The sequence below is a fragment of the Moschus berezovskii genome, chromosome 27 (assembly GCF_049115385.1).
Source record: "Moschus berezovskii isolate FMDL1 chromosome 27, NW_MosBer_1.0, whole genome shotgun sequence".
NCBI classification, from domain to species: Eukaryota; Metazoa; Chordata; class Mammalia; order Artiodactyla; family Moschidae; genus Moschus; species Moschus berezovskii.
The window spans coordinates 30,876,937-30,895,817 of record NC_142486.1 but is presented as its reverse complement, the minus strand read 5'-3'; the positions used below and the strand labels follow the sequence as shown (position 1 = coordinate 30,895,817).

The 18,881-nt window shown below is 45.2% G+C and overlaps 1 protein-coding gene across 3 annotated transcripts in view; it reads right to left on the bottom strand.

Moving 5' to 3' along the window:
• Positions 1-1,213: 1,213 nt before the first annotated feature.
• CPPED1 (calcineurin like phosphoesterase domain containing 1) overlaps positions 1,214-18,881 on the bottom strand; it is a 147,635-nt gene continuing 129,967 nt past the window's right edge. For all 3 annotated transcript variants that reach the window (XM_088832976.1, XM_088832975.1, XM_055409517.2), the window contains exon 4: positions 1,214-1,702. In XM_088832976.1, coding sequence (XP_088689102.1) covers positions 1,532-1,702 — 171 coding nt within the window. In that variant the 3' untranslated portion in view covers positions 1,214-1,531. The remainder of the gene's footprint in view (positions 1,703-18,881) is intronic.

Here is an 18,881-nt window from a genome sequence, read left to right as displayed (position 1 = left end):
TATAATTAACTTCTTGTCTTTTGTTCCTTATGAATTTACATATCCAATTATCTTTCTCTTTAATTTCTCATGGTTTTGCTACATTGACTAAAACTTTTCAACAAGAAAGTCATTTAATTTAATGGACTTTGCAGTTCATTTGTAACCAGTTGGGTTTTTTTTTTTTTTTTAGGATGACTGAATACTACTGCGTAACACTGTGAAGTTTTCCTTCACAGGAAAATAGGCAGGATGGTGAGTACCCAGGTTCCTGGTCCACCAGGACATCTGCTGAAAAAGAAGATGTGGATGGACTAATGCCGTGGTCAGGAGCAGCGGAGAAGCAGCAGTGAGGTAGATCAAACAAAGACAATGTTGATTTTAACCCATCCATGCTCCTTGATCAAGGCACCAGCGAGCGCATTTAATCAAATTTGGTGCCAATTTAGATAACGTGGCTGAAAACACTGTTTTTGCCTCGGAGTAATTTACGCTTGGTTTCTGGAGAACTCTGCATCAGCTGTCATGTTTTCTGTGAAAGCAGAGCTAAGGGTCTCATAAACGGAGGATGATTCCCATCACGGGACAACATCCACATGCGGGGGGAGTTGCAGCAACGAATGACAGGCAATCAGGTGTGCCGCCCTTGACTGCAGAGATGGACCTTCAAGGGCTCGGTTCTAGTCTCTGGGATGAGGTTTTCAAATGCGGACAATTTATGGCTTCCCAGGTGGTTCTCGCCTGGACAATTCCATGGACAGGGGAGCTTGGAGGCTATGGTCCATGGGGTCACAAAGAGTCAGATACGGCTAAGCGACTGAGCACAAGGTGCAAAGGTGACTCTTCTAGCTGCCAAGAAGGTAAACTTAACATTTGACCTGTATCAACTTGATCACTTGTCCCAGACTTTAACACCAAGTGTCAGCTACTCAGCTTTTTATTAAGATGAGTCTGCGCCTCTAGTAACGGGACACTGTGATTTGTTTTTTTAGGAAGGAAAGGAGATGACCTTAATATTGCTTAACATTTTGCTTAACATTTTGGGAGTCCTGACCACAGTTTATTATAATCAGATGCAGTTTGTTCAAAGGATCATCAGAGATCACACTTGGATGTCAAGGTGCGACTGAAGTTGATAGGTAGACATTTATCAAAGGCTTCCAGAAAACCATCTAATGAAGAGCAGAGGTGAGAAACACATCATTAGGAGAACATATTTAATCACCCATGCAGGGATATTTAATAACATCATTTATTCTTTCATTTCCAGGCTCCTCCCTCCTCTCTTCTGTAAAGGGAGGGCAGTTCCATTTGAGTATCATTTAGGGCAGGACCCAGCTCTCATTTAAGCAGAAGGACATAAATTCACAAATCTGCCTGGAATACTTTTTTTTTTATTTCAATAAGGGGGATTGTATGCAGCTACTGTTTCTAACAAAATGAAAAAAAAAAAACCCAGTAGAAGTGAAAAGTAAATCAATCATAATCAGCGATTAGTTTTCCTTCAACAGATCCATCAGATCGTCTTCGATTCCCTTTTCAGTCAGCTCATCTAGGCTGTAGTATCGGTGGACGATTTTCTCAGCGGTGACCACCACGACTCGGAGCCCGTGGGTATCTTTGCCCAGCTGGCACCCGATGGCGGATGACACCACCATGTCGAGGTTCCGGTAGGTGCCCCCAGCATTCCTGTGGTAGTGGCCTGAGAACACAGCCTTGATACCTGCAGGGGAGGGAGAGAACGTTAGGGGGCCAAGGATTTCCACTGAGGTAACCCGGGGGCTCCAAGGGTTTCTTCTGTGAAGAGCAGCACATTATTAATTATTAATACATGGTATTATTCAGCATTATATAATAAATATGAAGGTGGCACATGTGACATCTAGACTCTTTCCAAGGATAACTCAGTACACAATACGTTATTCACCTGTGTGTCATGACTCCCACAGGGAAGTACTAGGGAACAAGGAATATGTAGTGTGTATGTGTGCTCAGCCATGTCCGACTTTTTATGACCCCATGGACTGTAGCCCGCCAGGCCCCTCTGTCCATGCAATTTTCCAGAAAGGATACTGGAGTGGGTTGCCATTTCCTACTCCAGGGGATCTTCCCAACTCAGGGATTGAACCTGTGTCTTTTGTGTCTCCTGCATTGGCAGGCGGGTTCTTTACCACTGAGCCACCTGGGAAGCCCCAAGGAGCAAGGAAAGAGAGGGTGATAAGGTGAATGACTTTGAGAGAGATGAAGGAAACATTCTGAGGCCTACATAAACAGCCACAGGAGGCAGAAGGTACATGTCCATGAAAAATAACATTTATGGAATTCTAATCAAGGCAGCACAGCAAGGTCAACATTTAACGTACCACTTCCTCTTCAAACTAAGAGCCATGATGGATAAAATAGAAAAAAAGACACCAAAGGACAGAGGTCGCCTTCAAAACCAAAATAAATAGTTCTAGTGACCAGAAAAAAAAGCAGAAAGACAGAGTAGTGACTGGGAGCTGAGCTCTTATAATCGAGACTGAAAGCACTTTCTCTGAGATAAGGAAATAAAGGTTGGCTCCTGGCGGAAACAGGGAAGCCTCAATACCTCCATTTATGGAAGAAGACTGAAGGAAAACCTCTGCTGCCCTGAGCCAGGGCAATGCTGGGCTGGTGTGGTTAATAAGTGCTCCAAAAAAAACAAAAAAGAGGCTTAAATTGTAAACAGTCAGACATGATTTAGCGACTGAACCAAAAACAAAATATATAGCGGAACTATGTGTAACTTTGTTCTGTATTTTCCATGTCTCTTGTAAATATGTTATCACACTTTCATAATTTTAGATAGAAGAAAAAATAGGCAAATAAAAGGAAAAAAAATTATTTGTCTCCCCCCCACCATCACACATACAAAAGAAACTGGTAAGTATTGAGTATGTTGAGTATTACCTTTGCTTCTTAATATAATTTATTTAATGATGAGTTCATATAATTAAATTGTAACTCCTTATTGCCAAATTCAGACTTAAATTGAAGAAAGTAGGGAAAACCACTAGACCTTTCAGATATGACCTAAATCAATTCCCTTATGATTATACAGTGAAAGTAAGAAATAGATTTAAGGGACTAGATCTGATAGATAGAGTGCCTGATGAACTCTGGACGGAGGTTCGTGACATTGTACAGGAGACAGGGACCAAGACCATCCCCATGGAAAAGAAATGCAAAAAAGCAAAATGGCTGTCTGAGGAGGCCTTACAAATAGCTGTGAAAAGAAGAGAAGCGGAAAGCAAAGGAGAAAAGGAAAGATATAGCATCTGAATGCAGAGTTCCAAAGAATAGCAAGGAGAGATAAGAAAGCCTTCCTCAGTGATCAATGCAAAGAAACAGAGGAAAACAACAGAATAGGAAAAACAAGAGATCTTTTCAAGAAAGTTAAAGATAGCAAGGGAACATTTCATGCAAAGATGGGCTTGATAAAGGACAGAAATGGTATGGACCTAACAGAAGATATTAAGAAGAGGTGGCAAGAATACACAGAAGAACTGTACAAAAAAGATCTTCACGATGAAGATAATCACGATGGTGTGATCACTCACCTGGAGCCAGACATCTTGGAATGTGAAGTCAAGTGGGCCTTAGAGAGCATCACTACGAACAAAGCTAGTGGAGGTGATGGAATTCCAATTGAGCTATTTCAAATCCTGAAAGATGATGCTATGAACGTGTTGCACTCAATATGCCAGCAAATTTGGAAAACTCAGCAGTGGCCACAGGACTGGAAAAGGTAAGTCTTCATCCCAATCCCAAAGAAAGGCAATGCCAAAGAATGCTCAAACTACCGCACAATTGCACTCATCTCACACGCTAGTAAAGTCATGCTCAAAATTCTCCAAGCCAGGCTTCAGCAATATGTGAACCGTGAACTTCCAGATGTTCAAGCAGGTTTTGGAAAAGGCAGAGGAACCAGAGATCAAATAGCCAACATCCGCTGGATCATGGAGAAAGCAAGAGAGTTCCAGAAAACATCTATTTCTGCTTCATTGACTATGCCAAAGCCTTTGACTGTGTGGATCACAAGAAACTGTGGAAAATTCTGAAAGACATGGGAATATCAGACCACCTGTCCTGCCTCTTGAGAAACCTGTATGCAGATCAGGAAGCAACAGTTAGAACTGGACATGGAACAACAGATTGGTTCCAAATAGGAAAAGGAGTACGTCAAGGTTGTATATTGTCACCCTGCTTATTTAACTTATATGCAGAGTACATCATGAGGAACGCTGGGCTGGAAGAAGCACAAGCTGGAATCAAGATGCTGGGAGAAATATCAATAACCTCAGATATGCAGATGACACCACCCTTATGGCAGAAAGTGAAGAGGAACTAAAAAGCCTCTTGATGAAAGTGAAAGAGGAGAGTGAAAAGTTTGGCTTGAAGCTCAACATTCAGAAAATGAAGATCATGGCATCTGGTCCCATCACTTCATGGGAAATAGATGGGGAAACAGTGGAAACAGTGTCAGACTTTATTTTTTTGGGCTCCAAAATCACTGCAGATGCTGATTGCAGCCAGGAAATTAAAAGACGCTTACTCCTTGGAAGGAAAGTTATGACCAACCTAGATAGCATATTAAAAAGCAGAGACATTACTTTGCCAACAAAGGTCCGTCTAGTCAAGGCTATGGTTTTTCCCCTGGTCATTAATGGATGTGAGAGTTGGACTGTGAAGAAAGCTGATCGCCCAAGAATTGATGCTTTTGAACTGTGGTGCTGGAGAAGACTCTTGAGAGTCCCTTGTACTGCAAGGAGATCCAACCAGTCCATTCTAGAGGAGATCAATCCTGGGTGTTCATTGGAAGGACTGATGCTAAAGCTGAAACTGCAATACTTTGGCCACCTCATGCGACGAGTTGACTCATTGGAAAAGACTCTGATGCTGGAAGGGATTGTGGGTGGGAGGAGATGGGGACGACAAAGAATGAGATGGCTGGATGGCATCACCGACTCGATGGACATGAGTTTGAGTGAACTCCAGGAGTTGGTGATGGACAGGGAGGCCTGGCGTGCTGTGATTCATGGGGTCGCAAAGAATCAGACACGACTGAGCGACTGAACTGAACTGAACTGACTGAATGGCTTTTAACAACCAACTCATATAGCTCCTTAACATTTAATCATTGGTTTTCCTGTGCTGGTAGGAGGTGTCTCCAGCCCAGCACTGGGTGAAGGCTGACTGCAACCCATGGACCTAAGGAGGGAAGACAGACACGGGCTCAGGTCAAGGAACCAGAACATGTTTCCCCAGGATGACTGTGGGACCAGGACTTTAAAGCACTATTATAATGCCTGGTCCCATATGGATACTTTTGGGGTGGAACTAACCAAAACCACTGGACAGAGAGAAATTAGTCAAGAGCAAAGTTAGGGGAAAACAGAACTTCAAAATAATTCTTACTCAAATTGAACCTGAAATAAAAAATTGTACCAACCATGAAAATATCATGCTAAGTAACAAACTCTTCAATCAGGGACATGAATTCACGTCATGCGAAATCAATGATATCAACAGTCTGGAAAATATTTAAAATAAATATTTGGTTCTCAAATATTCTCAATAAAGGACTAATATCCGTAAAAAAGAACAAGATATTATGAAACAAAACAGGCATGAATTGAATAAGAATAGCTGGTAATGAAAATTTAGAAACGGTGAACATAAAAGTTAAAGTTTTAAAACAAAACTCTCAATAAGCTGGATAAGTTGTAGACTGGACACTAATCAGATAGGGCATTGGTGAGTGAAAAGGAAGAACTGAGGAGCTGAATCAGAAAACAACACAGAGACCCAGACTCAAGCAATATGAATGAGCAATTCAAAGAACCCAAAGGATGGGTTAAGAGGTATCAATGAATGCTTAAGAGGAAATGGAACAGAAGAAAGGAGGCAATAATAGTAAGAACAATTTGAAGAAATAATAGCCGGGAATTTTCAAGAAAGGAGGAACAGATGGGTTTTCAAAAAAACAGTACTAAGGAGGATAAATAAAAATCAATTCATACCGACATATGTCATGGTAAAACTTTGGAGCATCAAAAAGAAAAGTTTTCAAAAGACATCATGGCAAAAATATTATAAAGGAATGACAATTAGACAGGTAGCAGGCATCTCAATCATAAAAGAGCAGGGAGTAATACCTTCAAAATGCTTAGGGCAAGTAACTGTGAACTCAGTTTTTTTACCTAGCTAAACCATCATTCAAATTTAAGGGCTTTTAAGTAGATACATGTTTGTACATATAAAGACTAAGAGCCTACCACTTCTCAAAACATTATGCTAAGTTAAGAAATGTCCCGAATGGGCATATCCATAGTGAAAGAAAGCTCACTAGAGGTTGCTGGAGGAAGAGGGGAAAGAAGGAATGGGGATGATTGCTAACAAGCACAGTTTCTTTGCAGAATGGTAAAAATGGTCAGGAATTAAGACAGTGGCAATGGTGGCACAGTTCTGTGAATATATCAAGACCTCTGAATTTTGTAGTAACTTTTACGGAATTTTTTTAGTTCCTTGGACTGCAAGGAGATCAAACCTGTCAATCCTAAAGGAAATCAACCCTGAATATTCATCGGAAGGACTGATGCTGAAGCTCCAATACTTTGGCCATCTGATGCAAAGAGCTGACTCACTGGAAAAGACCCTGATGCTGGGAAAGACTGAGGGCAGGAGGAGAAGGGAGCGAGGGACGACAGAGGATGAGATGGTTGGGTGGCATCACCGACTCAACGGACATGAATCTGAGCAGACTCTGGGAGACGGTGAAGGACAGGGAAGCCTGGCATGCAGACAGGGTCGCAAAGATTCGGACATGACTTAGCGACTGAACAACAACGATATGATTGGGATTAAAACAGTAATTGACGTCTGTGATCATAATTATGGCATGAGAAAAACGTCAGATAGATCCCAGTAGACCTTCTAACTTCATGGCTGCAGTCACCATCCACAGTGATTTTGGAGCCCAAGAAAAGAAAATCCGTCACTGCTTCCACTTTTCCCCCTTCTATTTGCCAATAGATGTTCTATAAAATACCTGACCAGTACTTCTCAAAACTGCAAAGGTCATCAAAAACACGGAAAGTCTAAGAAATGGTCGCAGGAAGAGGCATCCACACCATGGAACACTACTCAGCAATGAAAAGGAGTCAATTACGGAGAGATGCAATATCTGCAATGGATACCAAAGAAATTTCCCTGATCCAAAAAAAAGGCCAACTCACAAGGTTCCATACTGTATGATTCCATTTACCTAATTCTTTCTTTGGCTGTGCTGGGTCTTCGTTGCAGCACATGGAATCTTTAGCTGCAGCATGCAGGGTCTAGTTCCCTGACCAGGGGCTGAACCCAGGCCCCCTGCATTGGAAGGGCAGAGTCTTAACCACCGGACCACCAGGGAAGTCGCCACTTCCATTACATTCTTAAGGTGACAATATTACGGATATGGTTGCTAGGAGTTAGGGACAGGGGTACAGGGGGTTGGGTATGGCTGTGGCTACAGGAGGGATCCTCATGGTGAAGGAATTATTCTGCATTTGACAATGATTCTGGAAAGCGTGACGAAAACATGATCCAAATGTTGAGCCCCGCTCACTAGCAGAGGTCTGGGCAACTGTGAACAGAGCCCTGCAGACTACAGCCACTCTCCTGCAGTAGGAACTGAGACCCACCTGGGCACAGGTGTGGCTGTCTGCCGGCCTGGGCCCGCAGCTAGGGATGGAAAGAAAGGTGACCCAGGTTTCCCTACGTAAAACAGCCAAACGTGGGGAGACAGCTATTTCCACTGACTGTTATTAAAGTGCAACGGATCTTAATACAAACGGATACAACTCATTTCAGAGGGTAAATAGGTGCAACTGGGTTCTCACATTTTGTTGTACATTCCCCTAGACCAATGCCAGCATTTTCACATAAACATATCCTTTGGAAATACCAGAGAAGAGCCCATAGGTGTAGGTGTGTAGTGTCTGTGGTCATAAATACAGAGTGTGCACAGAGGCATTATTTATAATATTCATATACAGGAGACTGGATAAATTATAGTACATGTATTTTTTTTTTTTTAAAAGAGGTAGATTTACATACACCAGTGTTGAAAGGCTCCAAAATCACTGCGGATGCTGATTGCAGCCATGAAATTAAAAGACGCTTACTCCTTGGAAGGAAAGTTATGACCAACCTGCTGCTGCTAAGTCACTTCAGTCGTGTCTGACTCTGTGTGACCCCATAGACAGAAGCCCACCAGGCTCCCCCGTCCCTGGGATTCTCCAGGCAAGAACACTGGAGTGGGTTGCCATTTCCTTCTCCAATGTGTGAAAGTGAAAAGGGAAAGTGAAGTCGCTCAGTTGTGTCTGACCCATAGCGACCCCACGGACTGCAGCCTACCAGGCTCCTCCAGCCATGGGATTTTCTAGGCAAGAGTACTGGAGTGGCTTGCCATTGCCTTCTCTGATGACCAACCTAGATAGCATATTAAAAAACAGAGACATTACTTTGCCAACAAAGGTCTGTCTAGTCAAGGCTATGGTTTTTCCAGTGGTCATGTATGGATGTGAGAGTTGGACTGTGAAGAAAGCTGATCGCCCAAGAATTGATGCTTTTGAACTGTGGTGCTGGAGAAGACTCTTGAGAGTCCCTTGGACTGCAAGGAGATCCAACCAGTCCATTCTAAAGGATATCGATCCTGGGTGTTCATTGGAAGGATTGATGCTAAAGTTGAAGCTCCAATACTTTGGCCACTTCATAAGAAGAGTTGACTCACTGGAAAAGACTCTGATGCTGGGAAAGATTGGGGGCTGGAGGAGAAGGGGACAACAGAGAATGAGATGGCTGGATGGCATCACCGACTCGATGGACATGAGTTTGAGTGAACTCCGGGAGTTGGTGATGGACAGGGAGGCCTGGTGTGCTGTGATTCATGGGGTCACAAAGAGTCAGTCACGACTGAGTGACCGAACTGAACTGAACTGAGTGTTGAAAGGCACCAAATATATTATTAAGCATGAACAGCAAGATGTAAAAAAAGTTGTGTGGTCTTGCTTTTCTAAAATAACAGGTACCTAGTGGGAAGCTTCTATATAACATAGGGAGCTCAAGCTGGTGCTCTGTGATGACCTAGAAGGGTGGGAGGGAAGCTCAAGAGAGAGAGTTCTGTATATGTACACACACACACGGCTGACTCCCATTGTTGTATGGCAGAAACCAACACAGCGCTGTAAAGCAATTCAGTTCAGTTCAGTCGCTCAGTCGTGTCTGACTCTTTGCGACCCCATGAATCACAGCACACCAGGCCTCCCTGTCTATCACCAACTCCCAGAGTTCACTCAAACTCATGTCCATCGAGTCGGTGATGCCATCCAGCCATCTCATTCTTTGTCGTCCCCGTCTCCTCCCACCCCCAATCCCTCCTAGCATCAGACTCTTTTCCAGTGAGTCAACTCGTTGCATGAGGTGGCCAAAGTATTGCAGTTTCAGCTTTAGCATCAGTCCTTCCAATGAACACCCAGGATTGATCTCCCTTAGAATGGACTGGTTGGATCTCCTCGCAGTCCAGGGGACTCTCAAGAGTCTTCTCCAGCACCACAGTTCAAAAGCATCAATTCTTGGGCGATCAGCTTTCTTCACAGTCCAACTCTCACATCCATACATGACCACGGGAAAAACCATAGCCTTGACTAGACGGACTTTTGTTGGCAAAGTAATGTCTCTGCTTTTTAATATGCTATCTAGGTTGGTCATAACTTTCCTTCCAAGGAGTAAGCATCTTTTAATTTCCTGGCTGTAAAGCAATTACTCTCCAACTAAAAAAGAAAAAGACGACGTCCGTATGACAGCATGTGTGTGCGTGTGTTTGTATCCTCAGCTGAATGGTGGACAGACAGACACTAAACTCACACGGGTGATTTCACAGCCAGGCTAGTGGGGGGGGGGGTTAGCAAAGGGGGGAGGCATGACTTTTTATGTTCTCATTACTGTAATGTTTGCAGTGACCTGGCGATCACAAGCCAACATCGAGGCGACGTAGACCAGGAAAGGACAGGAGGGACGGAGCCGTGTGGCTAAAAGCTGCAGCTGGAACCGTATCACTGAGCACGTGAACAGCTCCTGACCGTGCAGGCTGGGGGGCTGTGAAAATGCCTGCCTGCTCCGCTGCCCTCCTGGGGTTTCCGAGCCTTATGGTCTGTGCTGTCGGAAGTCCCAGTGGGAGCGTGTGCAATTAGACCCACCTTGGGGAGCTCCTAATGGCCAGTCGGAAAGCACTTAGTATTATTATTTTGTTGTCTGCTAAATTATGTTTACGAAATTTGGCTCTTAATGCCTAATTCATAGTTGCAAACCGTACTATTCTGGAAGGAATGCTTGGCAGTTTTGAAAGTAGCTCGCATTAGCCATAATTAGCTGTAAGAACTCACTTATGTTTAAATTTCACGCTGTACTTGTTGGCATTTGCAGAGACAGGAGCATTAACAGAGACTGTGCAAGTGACCAGCAGAGCTTTCAGAATGGGTGTCGGCAGGCTGTGGACAGCTGGGTTTCTCCACCACCAGCGAATCCCATCCATTCTCCACCCTGGGCCACTGAGTGCTCGGCATTTATTGTTAATGTCCCAAATCACAGAAAATGTGACCAAATGAGGATTTTTAGGTGAGCAAAGATGCCAAAGGGGACTAGAAATAAAGATTTTGAAAGAGACTATCAGCAAGCAGAGCGATTGTGTTCAGACCCTTCTCGTTTCTGGTAAAAGAGATCTCATTCCATTACAATAAAGGACTTGGTATTTGCATCCTGAAAAGGCAATGAGGCAATGACCATTTGATAAATTACAAAGGGATGTCAGGCAAGACGTTAAAGTCTGTCTCAAAGTAAGGACATATGAATGACTCTCCACTCTCCTGGGTACTGATGTGGACTTCAAGGCTCTACGACATTCCCGGCTGGCCCAGAAATGAGACTCAGGTGGGAAGAGCGGGAGCCTCCTCTTGGGATGGAACAAGAACCGGGAGTCTGGCATTTGGTTCTGGAAGTTTCTGGATCTATTTCCCACCTCCTGGGAAGTCCAGGAGTTTTGAACACCCATCACGTCTCCTGGTCCCGTCCCAAGTAAGGGCAGACAGTGAGGCAGAGTGGGTGGAGGGAGGCTTGGAAGGAGGGCAGGACTCGAAGGACTTTTCACCCAACATCTCGCTGAATCCTTCCAACAGACCTCTGTCCGGGGAGGGGGTGGAACACAGAAGTCATTCCCATTTTACAGATGAAAAGACTGAGGCATGGAGAAGTTAAGCAACTAAGGCAAAGGGACTCGGTTAGAAAATAGGGCAGCCAGGATCAGAACCCAGGTACTCAGATGCCAGAGCCCAAGCCTGCAGACTTGGGTTCTGTCCTTGGGGATCTTGGGCCACTAACTGACCTTGGTGAACCTCGACTTCCTCACCTGTAAGAGAATAATGACACCTGTCTCATCAGCGACAGAGAGGTTTGGATAAGGGCATAGATGCTGACCCTTTTGCGACCCCATGGACTGTAGCCCACCAGGCTCCTCTGTCCATGGAGCACTCAGTAAAAAGTGGGTGCTCCCCATCTCCCCCGAGAGGCCCCTCCTGGAGAGGGACACAGACAAACCAGCTTGGCCTGGTAACGTGCAGGCTTGTCTGAATTACTTCTGCCACCAGGACCTGTATGAAGTTTGAGCCATCTTGGTTTGGTATTAGCTTTCGATGGGGACGCATTGATTCACAACTCGATGCAGGTTAAGAAATGTGTTAATAAATCATGGTTTCCCTGACAAGGGGATTGATTTTAGCGGTGTTTTCTAGAGTTGGGCAGAATTTCCATTCGGCCCGTTCATCAGTCATCTGTGGCCGACATGGCTCTGTGGTTCCTTAATTGAGTATTATGTATAGATTGTTTTTGAATTATGAACTGCTGTAAGGAGATGACAAGCATCTTCTTAAATTACCACCAGAGGAAGAATTCCTGGCCAAGACAGCCCCTACATCAGGAGGAAGCCTTCCGTGCCATTAGCTTCGTATTTATTTCTCCATGGTATCAAGTCATAAAGATGCTATAAAGGCTATTTTTAAGCTGCCCTGATTCAAGTTCATTTCAAATCAATGAGAGGATTAGGAGGCAACCTCCATATAATTTAATAGTCTCATTAATATCAGAAACCTGCCTCGAATCAATCAGGAAATCGGGGATGCACCCTGGTAACAATTTTGGTATTAAAAACTGACTTCCTTAATGCCTTCGGTGTTACTTAGGCTTGGAGAGTGTAAACAGATTCTCCTTGGGCACTTTTTACTTTTATCCCGCCTGAGTACGTTTATGAAAATGCTGTGCATCTTTACGTTGCCAGCTGTCACAGTGAAAATGGTGTCACAAATCATTAGTCACACTCAATTTATTCTGTCTCAGTGGTAAGAGGGAAAAACATGGGCCTCATAAACAAAGAAAAGGGCAAGAGAAATAAAAGAAGGTTGGTTTGAACATACAGAAGTGAAGTGAAAGTCGCTCAGTCGTGTCCGACTCTGTGACACCATGGAATTCTCCAGGCCAGAATATTGGAGTGGGTAGCCTTTCCCTTCTCCAGGGGATCTTCCCAACCCAGGGATCGAACCCAGGTCTCCCGCATTGCTGACAGATCTTTTACCAGCTGAGCCACAAGGGAAGCCCAAACATACAGAAAGCAAGTATAAATAATCCCTCTTGCAGGTAAGCAATTTCTCAGCAGGCAGCTAAGATGCAGGCCTGAAGATGATGATCCCTGTGGGCAGCCAGTGGCCTGGGATGGCTGAGATAGCATCAGGGGAGATATAAAGATATAAGAATACCAGAGTGGGTTGCCATTTTCTTCTCCAGGGAATCTTCCCAACCAGGAATTGAACCTGGGTTTCCCACATTGCGGGCAGATTCTTTATTGTCTGAAGAACCAGGCAAGTCCCAGCATGGCATGCTTCATATTAAATTATGATACTCAGTTGCCAATTTGGGAGTTCTAGATTCCAGTACAACAGCTCTCAGAATTTCACTGGCAGGTATCTTTTCAGATGCCCAAGTGTCCACGACCCAAGTCTGCTAGGACCGTGGAGAAGGGAAATGGCCTGCTCCTGGTTCTCTGGGTGAGGTAGGGTGCTCTTTCTTCAGGTGATTCAAGGCAATGAACATTTGCAGAGCTCCGTCTCGAAGCCAGGTGTTAGTGGAGCCTGGGGGGGGCACCCAGATCAACCATTCCTAGCAATCAAGAGCTTAAAGTCTACAGCTGGGTAGCACTGTAAAGTGCTTTCATGATAAAATGCAGAAAGTGAAAATAACAGAGTTTAGCCGTGTTTTATTTACTGAGCATCTGCTCTGAGCTGAGCACTCTGCACGTGCATCATGTCAGTTAAGCTTCACAAGGACTCCCTCGAGGAAGATAATGTCCCCTTTTAACAGATGACGGGATCAGGCACAGAGAGATTAAGCATCTTGCCCAGGGTCACACAGCGAGAATTTGTACCTGGATCAGACTGACTCAGAAGTAGCTGCTCTGTCTACCACCCTGGAGGTACAAAGTGCCACGGATCATGGCTGGTGCTGGGGCCCAGCAAGAAGGCTTCCTGGAGGGGGTGGCTTTGGCCTAAGCGCATCCTCAACTTCTTCCAGGCCTTTGGCTGTGCCTGACCTGGGGCTCGAAGGCTGGTCGTGGTGGTGGTGGTGGTGGTGGTGGTTCAGATGCTCAGTCGTGTCTGATGCTTTGCGCCCCCCTGGACTGCAGCACGCCAGGCTCCCCTGTCCTTACTATCTCCCAGAACTTGCTCAACTTCATGTCCATTGGGTCAGTGATGCTATGCAACCATCTCACCCTCTGTTGCCCCTGCTCCTCCTACCCTCAATCTTTCCCAGCATCAAGGTATTTTCCAATGAGTTATCTCTTTGCATCAGGTGACCAAAGTACTGGAGCTTCAGCTTTAGCATCAGTCCTTCCAGTGAACATTCAGGGTTGACTTCCTTTAAGATTGACTAGCTTGCCATTTCCTTCTCTAGGGGATCTTCCTGACCCAGGGACAGAGCGTGGGTCTCTTAGGTCTCCTGCATTGGCAGGTGTGTTCTTTACCACTGGCGCCACCTGGGAAGCCCGTAACAACCATAATATTAAAAGCTAACGTTTGCTGAAGATCTGCTACGGGCCAGGCATCAGAAACAAGCCTCATTACATGGAGTAATTTACACTCTTCAACGTTCTCAAAGTATACTATTGTATATGGGGGAGGGAGACGCCCCCACCCCCTCCCCTCAAGGTGGGAAGCCCCCCTGTGTGACTGCTGCTCTGGAGCTCCCGCTGGATCAGGCGAGTCCGACTCAGCTGAGCACGTATCCTTCTCGACTCCGTCACCTGCCCTGACCTGCTGTTACTTCCCATTCACTCACATGTCATCTCAGGCTCTACCTCCAGAGAAGAGACCCCGATCTGCCTGGGTTGGACCCCCTGCCGCCTCTCCTGCTCAATTTGTGAGGTTCAAGGGCTCACCAGCCACCTGACTTCTCCCACGGCTCTACCCATTTTAAAAACACAGACTTTCTATCAGGCCCTGAGTGTGCTCCCTTCAGTGGATTTAAATTTCCCATTGCACTATTCATCTTTGTTTTTCTGCTTTCAAAAGGAATGCATGCCTGAGGCAGGCAGCTGAAAAAACTATGGTAAACTCACCGCTGTAAAAAAACCAAAAAAACCCTGAGGAAGATCTCCATGAACTGATATGGAATAACTGCAAAGAAAAATGTCATATGCAAAAAAGTATATACAGGAGCCTACGTTTAGTGTAAGAAAGGGAAAATAAAACACACATGATGCATGCAATATACCCTCAAATAGATCAGAAAAATATGCTTGCAATATCTATTGCAAATAATAAAACAATTAAGCAATTGAGGGTAAAACACCAGATAAAGCTGGGTAAAAGGTATACAGGTATTTCTTGCAAGTAAAACTTGCAATTTTTCTGTAAGCTTGAAAATATTTCCAAATAAAAAGGTTTTCTTCAAAAAGCAATGTATGCTTGCTAAAGGTGAAATCAAATACTATAAAAATACATGGCATTAAAAAAAGGGGGGGGGGAATCTCTCAAAGTCTCTCTTCCCATTTTACGAGTTCTGTGTTATTCTAATAATTTAAATGTCTCTACTAATAAAACAGATCTCAGATATACGTCTACTGAAATAAACACACAAATACACATCATTTCATAAAAATGAGATATGCTATCTATGGATTCGCAACTTGCTTTTATTCACTCAGCAATCTATCTCTTAATTGTTTCCCCTCAGGACATATAGATCTATCTCAGAGCTGCCACATTATAAAATACTGAAAACTGTATTTGCAGTGTGTAAAATCTAGGCTGTCAGACGATTGTTCTATGCTTTAAATCAGGACGTGGGGACATTTAGAGACTTCCAGCCCTCTGGGGACTGCTTAAGTACTTGGGGACGCTCGGTGTGGCTTGAGTCTCAGGGGGCGCCGGGGCAGCAACCCCGCAGGGAGCAGGCATCTACCTGCCCGGTCCTTATGGCCAGCTCTCCAGGGAGGGGCCCATCGGTTCATGTTGGCTGCAGGCTCATCAGCACAAGAGACTCTCTCAGTTTAAAATGCTCGCAAGCCAGCTCAACCCGGGGCTCTGTGATGACAGCTAGAGGAGTAGGATGGGGTGGGAGATGGGAGGGAGGTTCAAGAGGCAGGGGACAGATGTAGATCAGTGGCTGATTCATGTTGATGTGTGGCAGAAAACAGCAAGATACTGTGAAGCAAATATCCTCCAATAGATTTTTTTAAGAAAGAAAGCAAATGTTTTTAGAAATTATATTAAAAAAAAAAAAGCTCCCAAGTAGTCCTGCTTCTGAGTCAACCAGGGATGGGGATGAGGGGATTATCTCCTACGGGAGTTGAACCCCAATCTTCTGAAAGGTGTGAGCCGCCCCAGAAGGCTGGATGAAGGTGACTTCACTGCCAGGGGATCAGGTCACCACTGGAAACCTGGGTTCACGCCTCCCTTTCTTTTGTGAGTGCTATGGAACATGCAAACAGCATCTGGTCACTTCAGGCACTTGCTCAGATGTCTGATCCACGTGCCGTGAAGCATCTGTTTTGTCTTGAGGATTCATAGCCTTCTCCTGGGATTCTTTTTGTTTAGCTTGGGTCAAATTTAATGGCTCAGTTATTGAAATAACCTTCACCCAAGGCCAAGGGATTTCTTTTCTCTGTAGAGTATGAGCTGGCATTAGGTGAAGAGATTTCTTCTGTTTTAGATTCCACCCCCACCCCAGGTTCATCTCCTAAAAAAAAAAAAGCCATGTAAATTACATTCTACTTCCCCTAAATAATTATCAACAAAAATGACATTCTTCCCTCCCCAAGGCTCCTCCAGTTGAAACTGCAAGATGGTGGGAGGGCTGGGGGATGAAGCCACAATTCTCGGTGGTGGAGAAATGGCTCAGAGAACACGGAAGGGCTGTGTGTTTCCAGTCCAATCAGGATGGGAGTGGTTTTGCTGAAAAAGTTTCCAAGAAGAGGGGCTGGAGAGAGATTTGCTGGTCAGTCATCACGCCCACATGGGAGGTGTTGGAGAGGGGCCTCCACCTGTTCAGAGGGGAGGGCTGTATTCTTTTTGAAAACTTTTTATTTTGTATTGGAGTATAAACTGGAAAAGACTCTGATGCTGGGAAAGGTTGGGGGCAGGAGGAGAAGGGGACGACGGAGAATGAGATGGCTGGATGGCATCACCGACTCTGTGGACATGAGTTTGAGTGAACTCCGGGAGTTGGTGATGGACAGGGAGGCCTGGCGTGCTGTGATTCATGGGGTCGCAGAGAGTCGGATACGACTGAGCGACTGAACTGAACTGAACTGAACTGATAAGCAATTAACAATGTTAATCCAGGCTGCCACATAACTTTGAGCAGAGTTCCCTGTACTATACAGTAGGTCCTTGGTGGCTATCCATTTTAAATATAGCCGTGTGTACATGTCCATTCCAAACTCCCTAACTATTCCTTTACCCCCATCCTTCTCCTTGCCCTGGAAACCATAAGTTCATTGGAGGAGGGTTGTATTTTATTAATGTTTTATTAATTTTCATATTTGGTTGCTAGAAGAGCAGTGGCAGCTTGGGGTAGGGACTCAGGGGATGCTGGCTTTAACCTCAGCCTGCCACTGCCAAGCTGTGTGAATGTAACATGAGCATGCCCTGCTCTGAGCCTTGGCCTCCCCGCATCGGGAAGGTAGGACTAATATCAACCACTCCAGGTTCAGAGCCGTGCCCAAGGTCACACAGCAGGAAGCTGCACGTGATGTACTCAGACCACGCTCAATAATTATACCTTCTTCTCATCTCCTCCAAGTATCCGATCAGAAGTTTTTTTTTCATTTGCACAAATTACATCTTTCTCACTATTCATAATTTCCTCTTTATTTTTAAAAGAAGACAGCAGGCCTCTGTGTGAGCTGGAACCGTAGGGGCACACAGTCAGGTTTCAATCCAGAATGGACAATTTTCTAGATTTCCATTACCCAGTTTCTATGCCCTATCTTAAACACAGCTGTCAGGACAAGAGGCTCATTAAAAAGACTGTTTTGACTGACGGCATGTTCATGTATCAAATTGGAAATCTGTCCAAAAATACTTGAGGGAGGTAGACGGAGGTGGCAGCAAGCCACGGGAGGGAGATGTTATGCAGAGTGCTGGAGATGAAATTTACTGGGATATAAGTCAAAACTATGTTTTTTCCAGTAGTCATGTACGGATGTAAGAGTTGGACTGTAAAGAAAGCTGAGCGCCAAATTATTCATGCTTTTGAACGGTGGTGTTGGAGAAGACTCTTGAGAGGTCCTTGGGCTGCAAGGAGATCAAACCAGTCAATCCTAGAGGAGAACAGTCCTGAATGTTCACTGAAAGGACTGATGCTCAAGTTCTAGCACTTTGGCCACCTGATGTGAAAAATTGACTCATTAGAAAAGTCCCTGATGCTGGGAAAGATTGAAGGCAGGAGGAGAAGGTGAATGAGAGAATGAGATGGTTGGATGGCATCACAACTCGATGGACATGAGTTTCAGCAAGCTCCAGGAACTGGTGATGGACAGGGAAGCCTGGCATGCTGCAGCTCATGCGGTGGCAAAAAGTCAGACATGTTGAGCAACTGAACTGAACTGAGAGGGCTCTAGGTCGGACCAGGTGGGCCCAGAAGGGGAATGCTGTGCCATCGCGATGTGAGGACCTTGGGAGAGTCAGTTTCCATTTTAATAACCAGGAAAGGAAAGAATCCAATCAGGCAGAGATGCCTTAAACAACATGGAATTTGCCTAAATCACGTGCTTTTCCATGAGCCCTTTAGATAGCAGCCTTCCCTGGACTCTGCCCATGCCCTTCTCTGCTCTGCTCGTAGCCTCTGCCACCCTGCCTGCTGACAACCCAAATCATTTCTGGGCCCAGACTCAGTTCTCCTGCTGCTCGGAGGACCTCTGTTCCTGAAGTCCCTGCAGGCACTGCAAGCTCACTTCTTCCACCCCGGGCCTGCTCCTCCCCGTGGGCTTCCCTGAGACAGCACACAGCCACCCGCTTCAGGGCCGTGGGCTGTGCATCTCCTGCACGCCATGGGGTTTTCTGCCTGAACCTGCTCACAGTCCTTTCTGCTCTCCATCCTCAGGGTGGCTTTTACGGCCGCCTGCTCGACCCTCTATTCTGACCCAAGTGTGTCAGGATACCATTCAGCTGTCAGCGGCTGAAACAAGCAAAGCATGTGCTTGTATTTACCTCTGTCTGTCCATCCCATACTGAGAAAGAAGGAGGGCAGTCAGGATGGGTGAAGTTGCTCAACAATTTTCACCAAGAATCCAG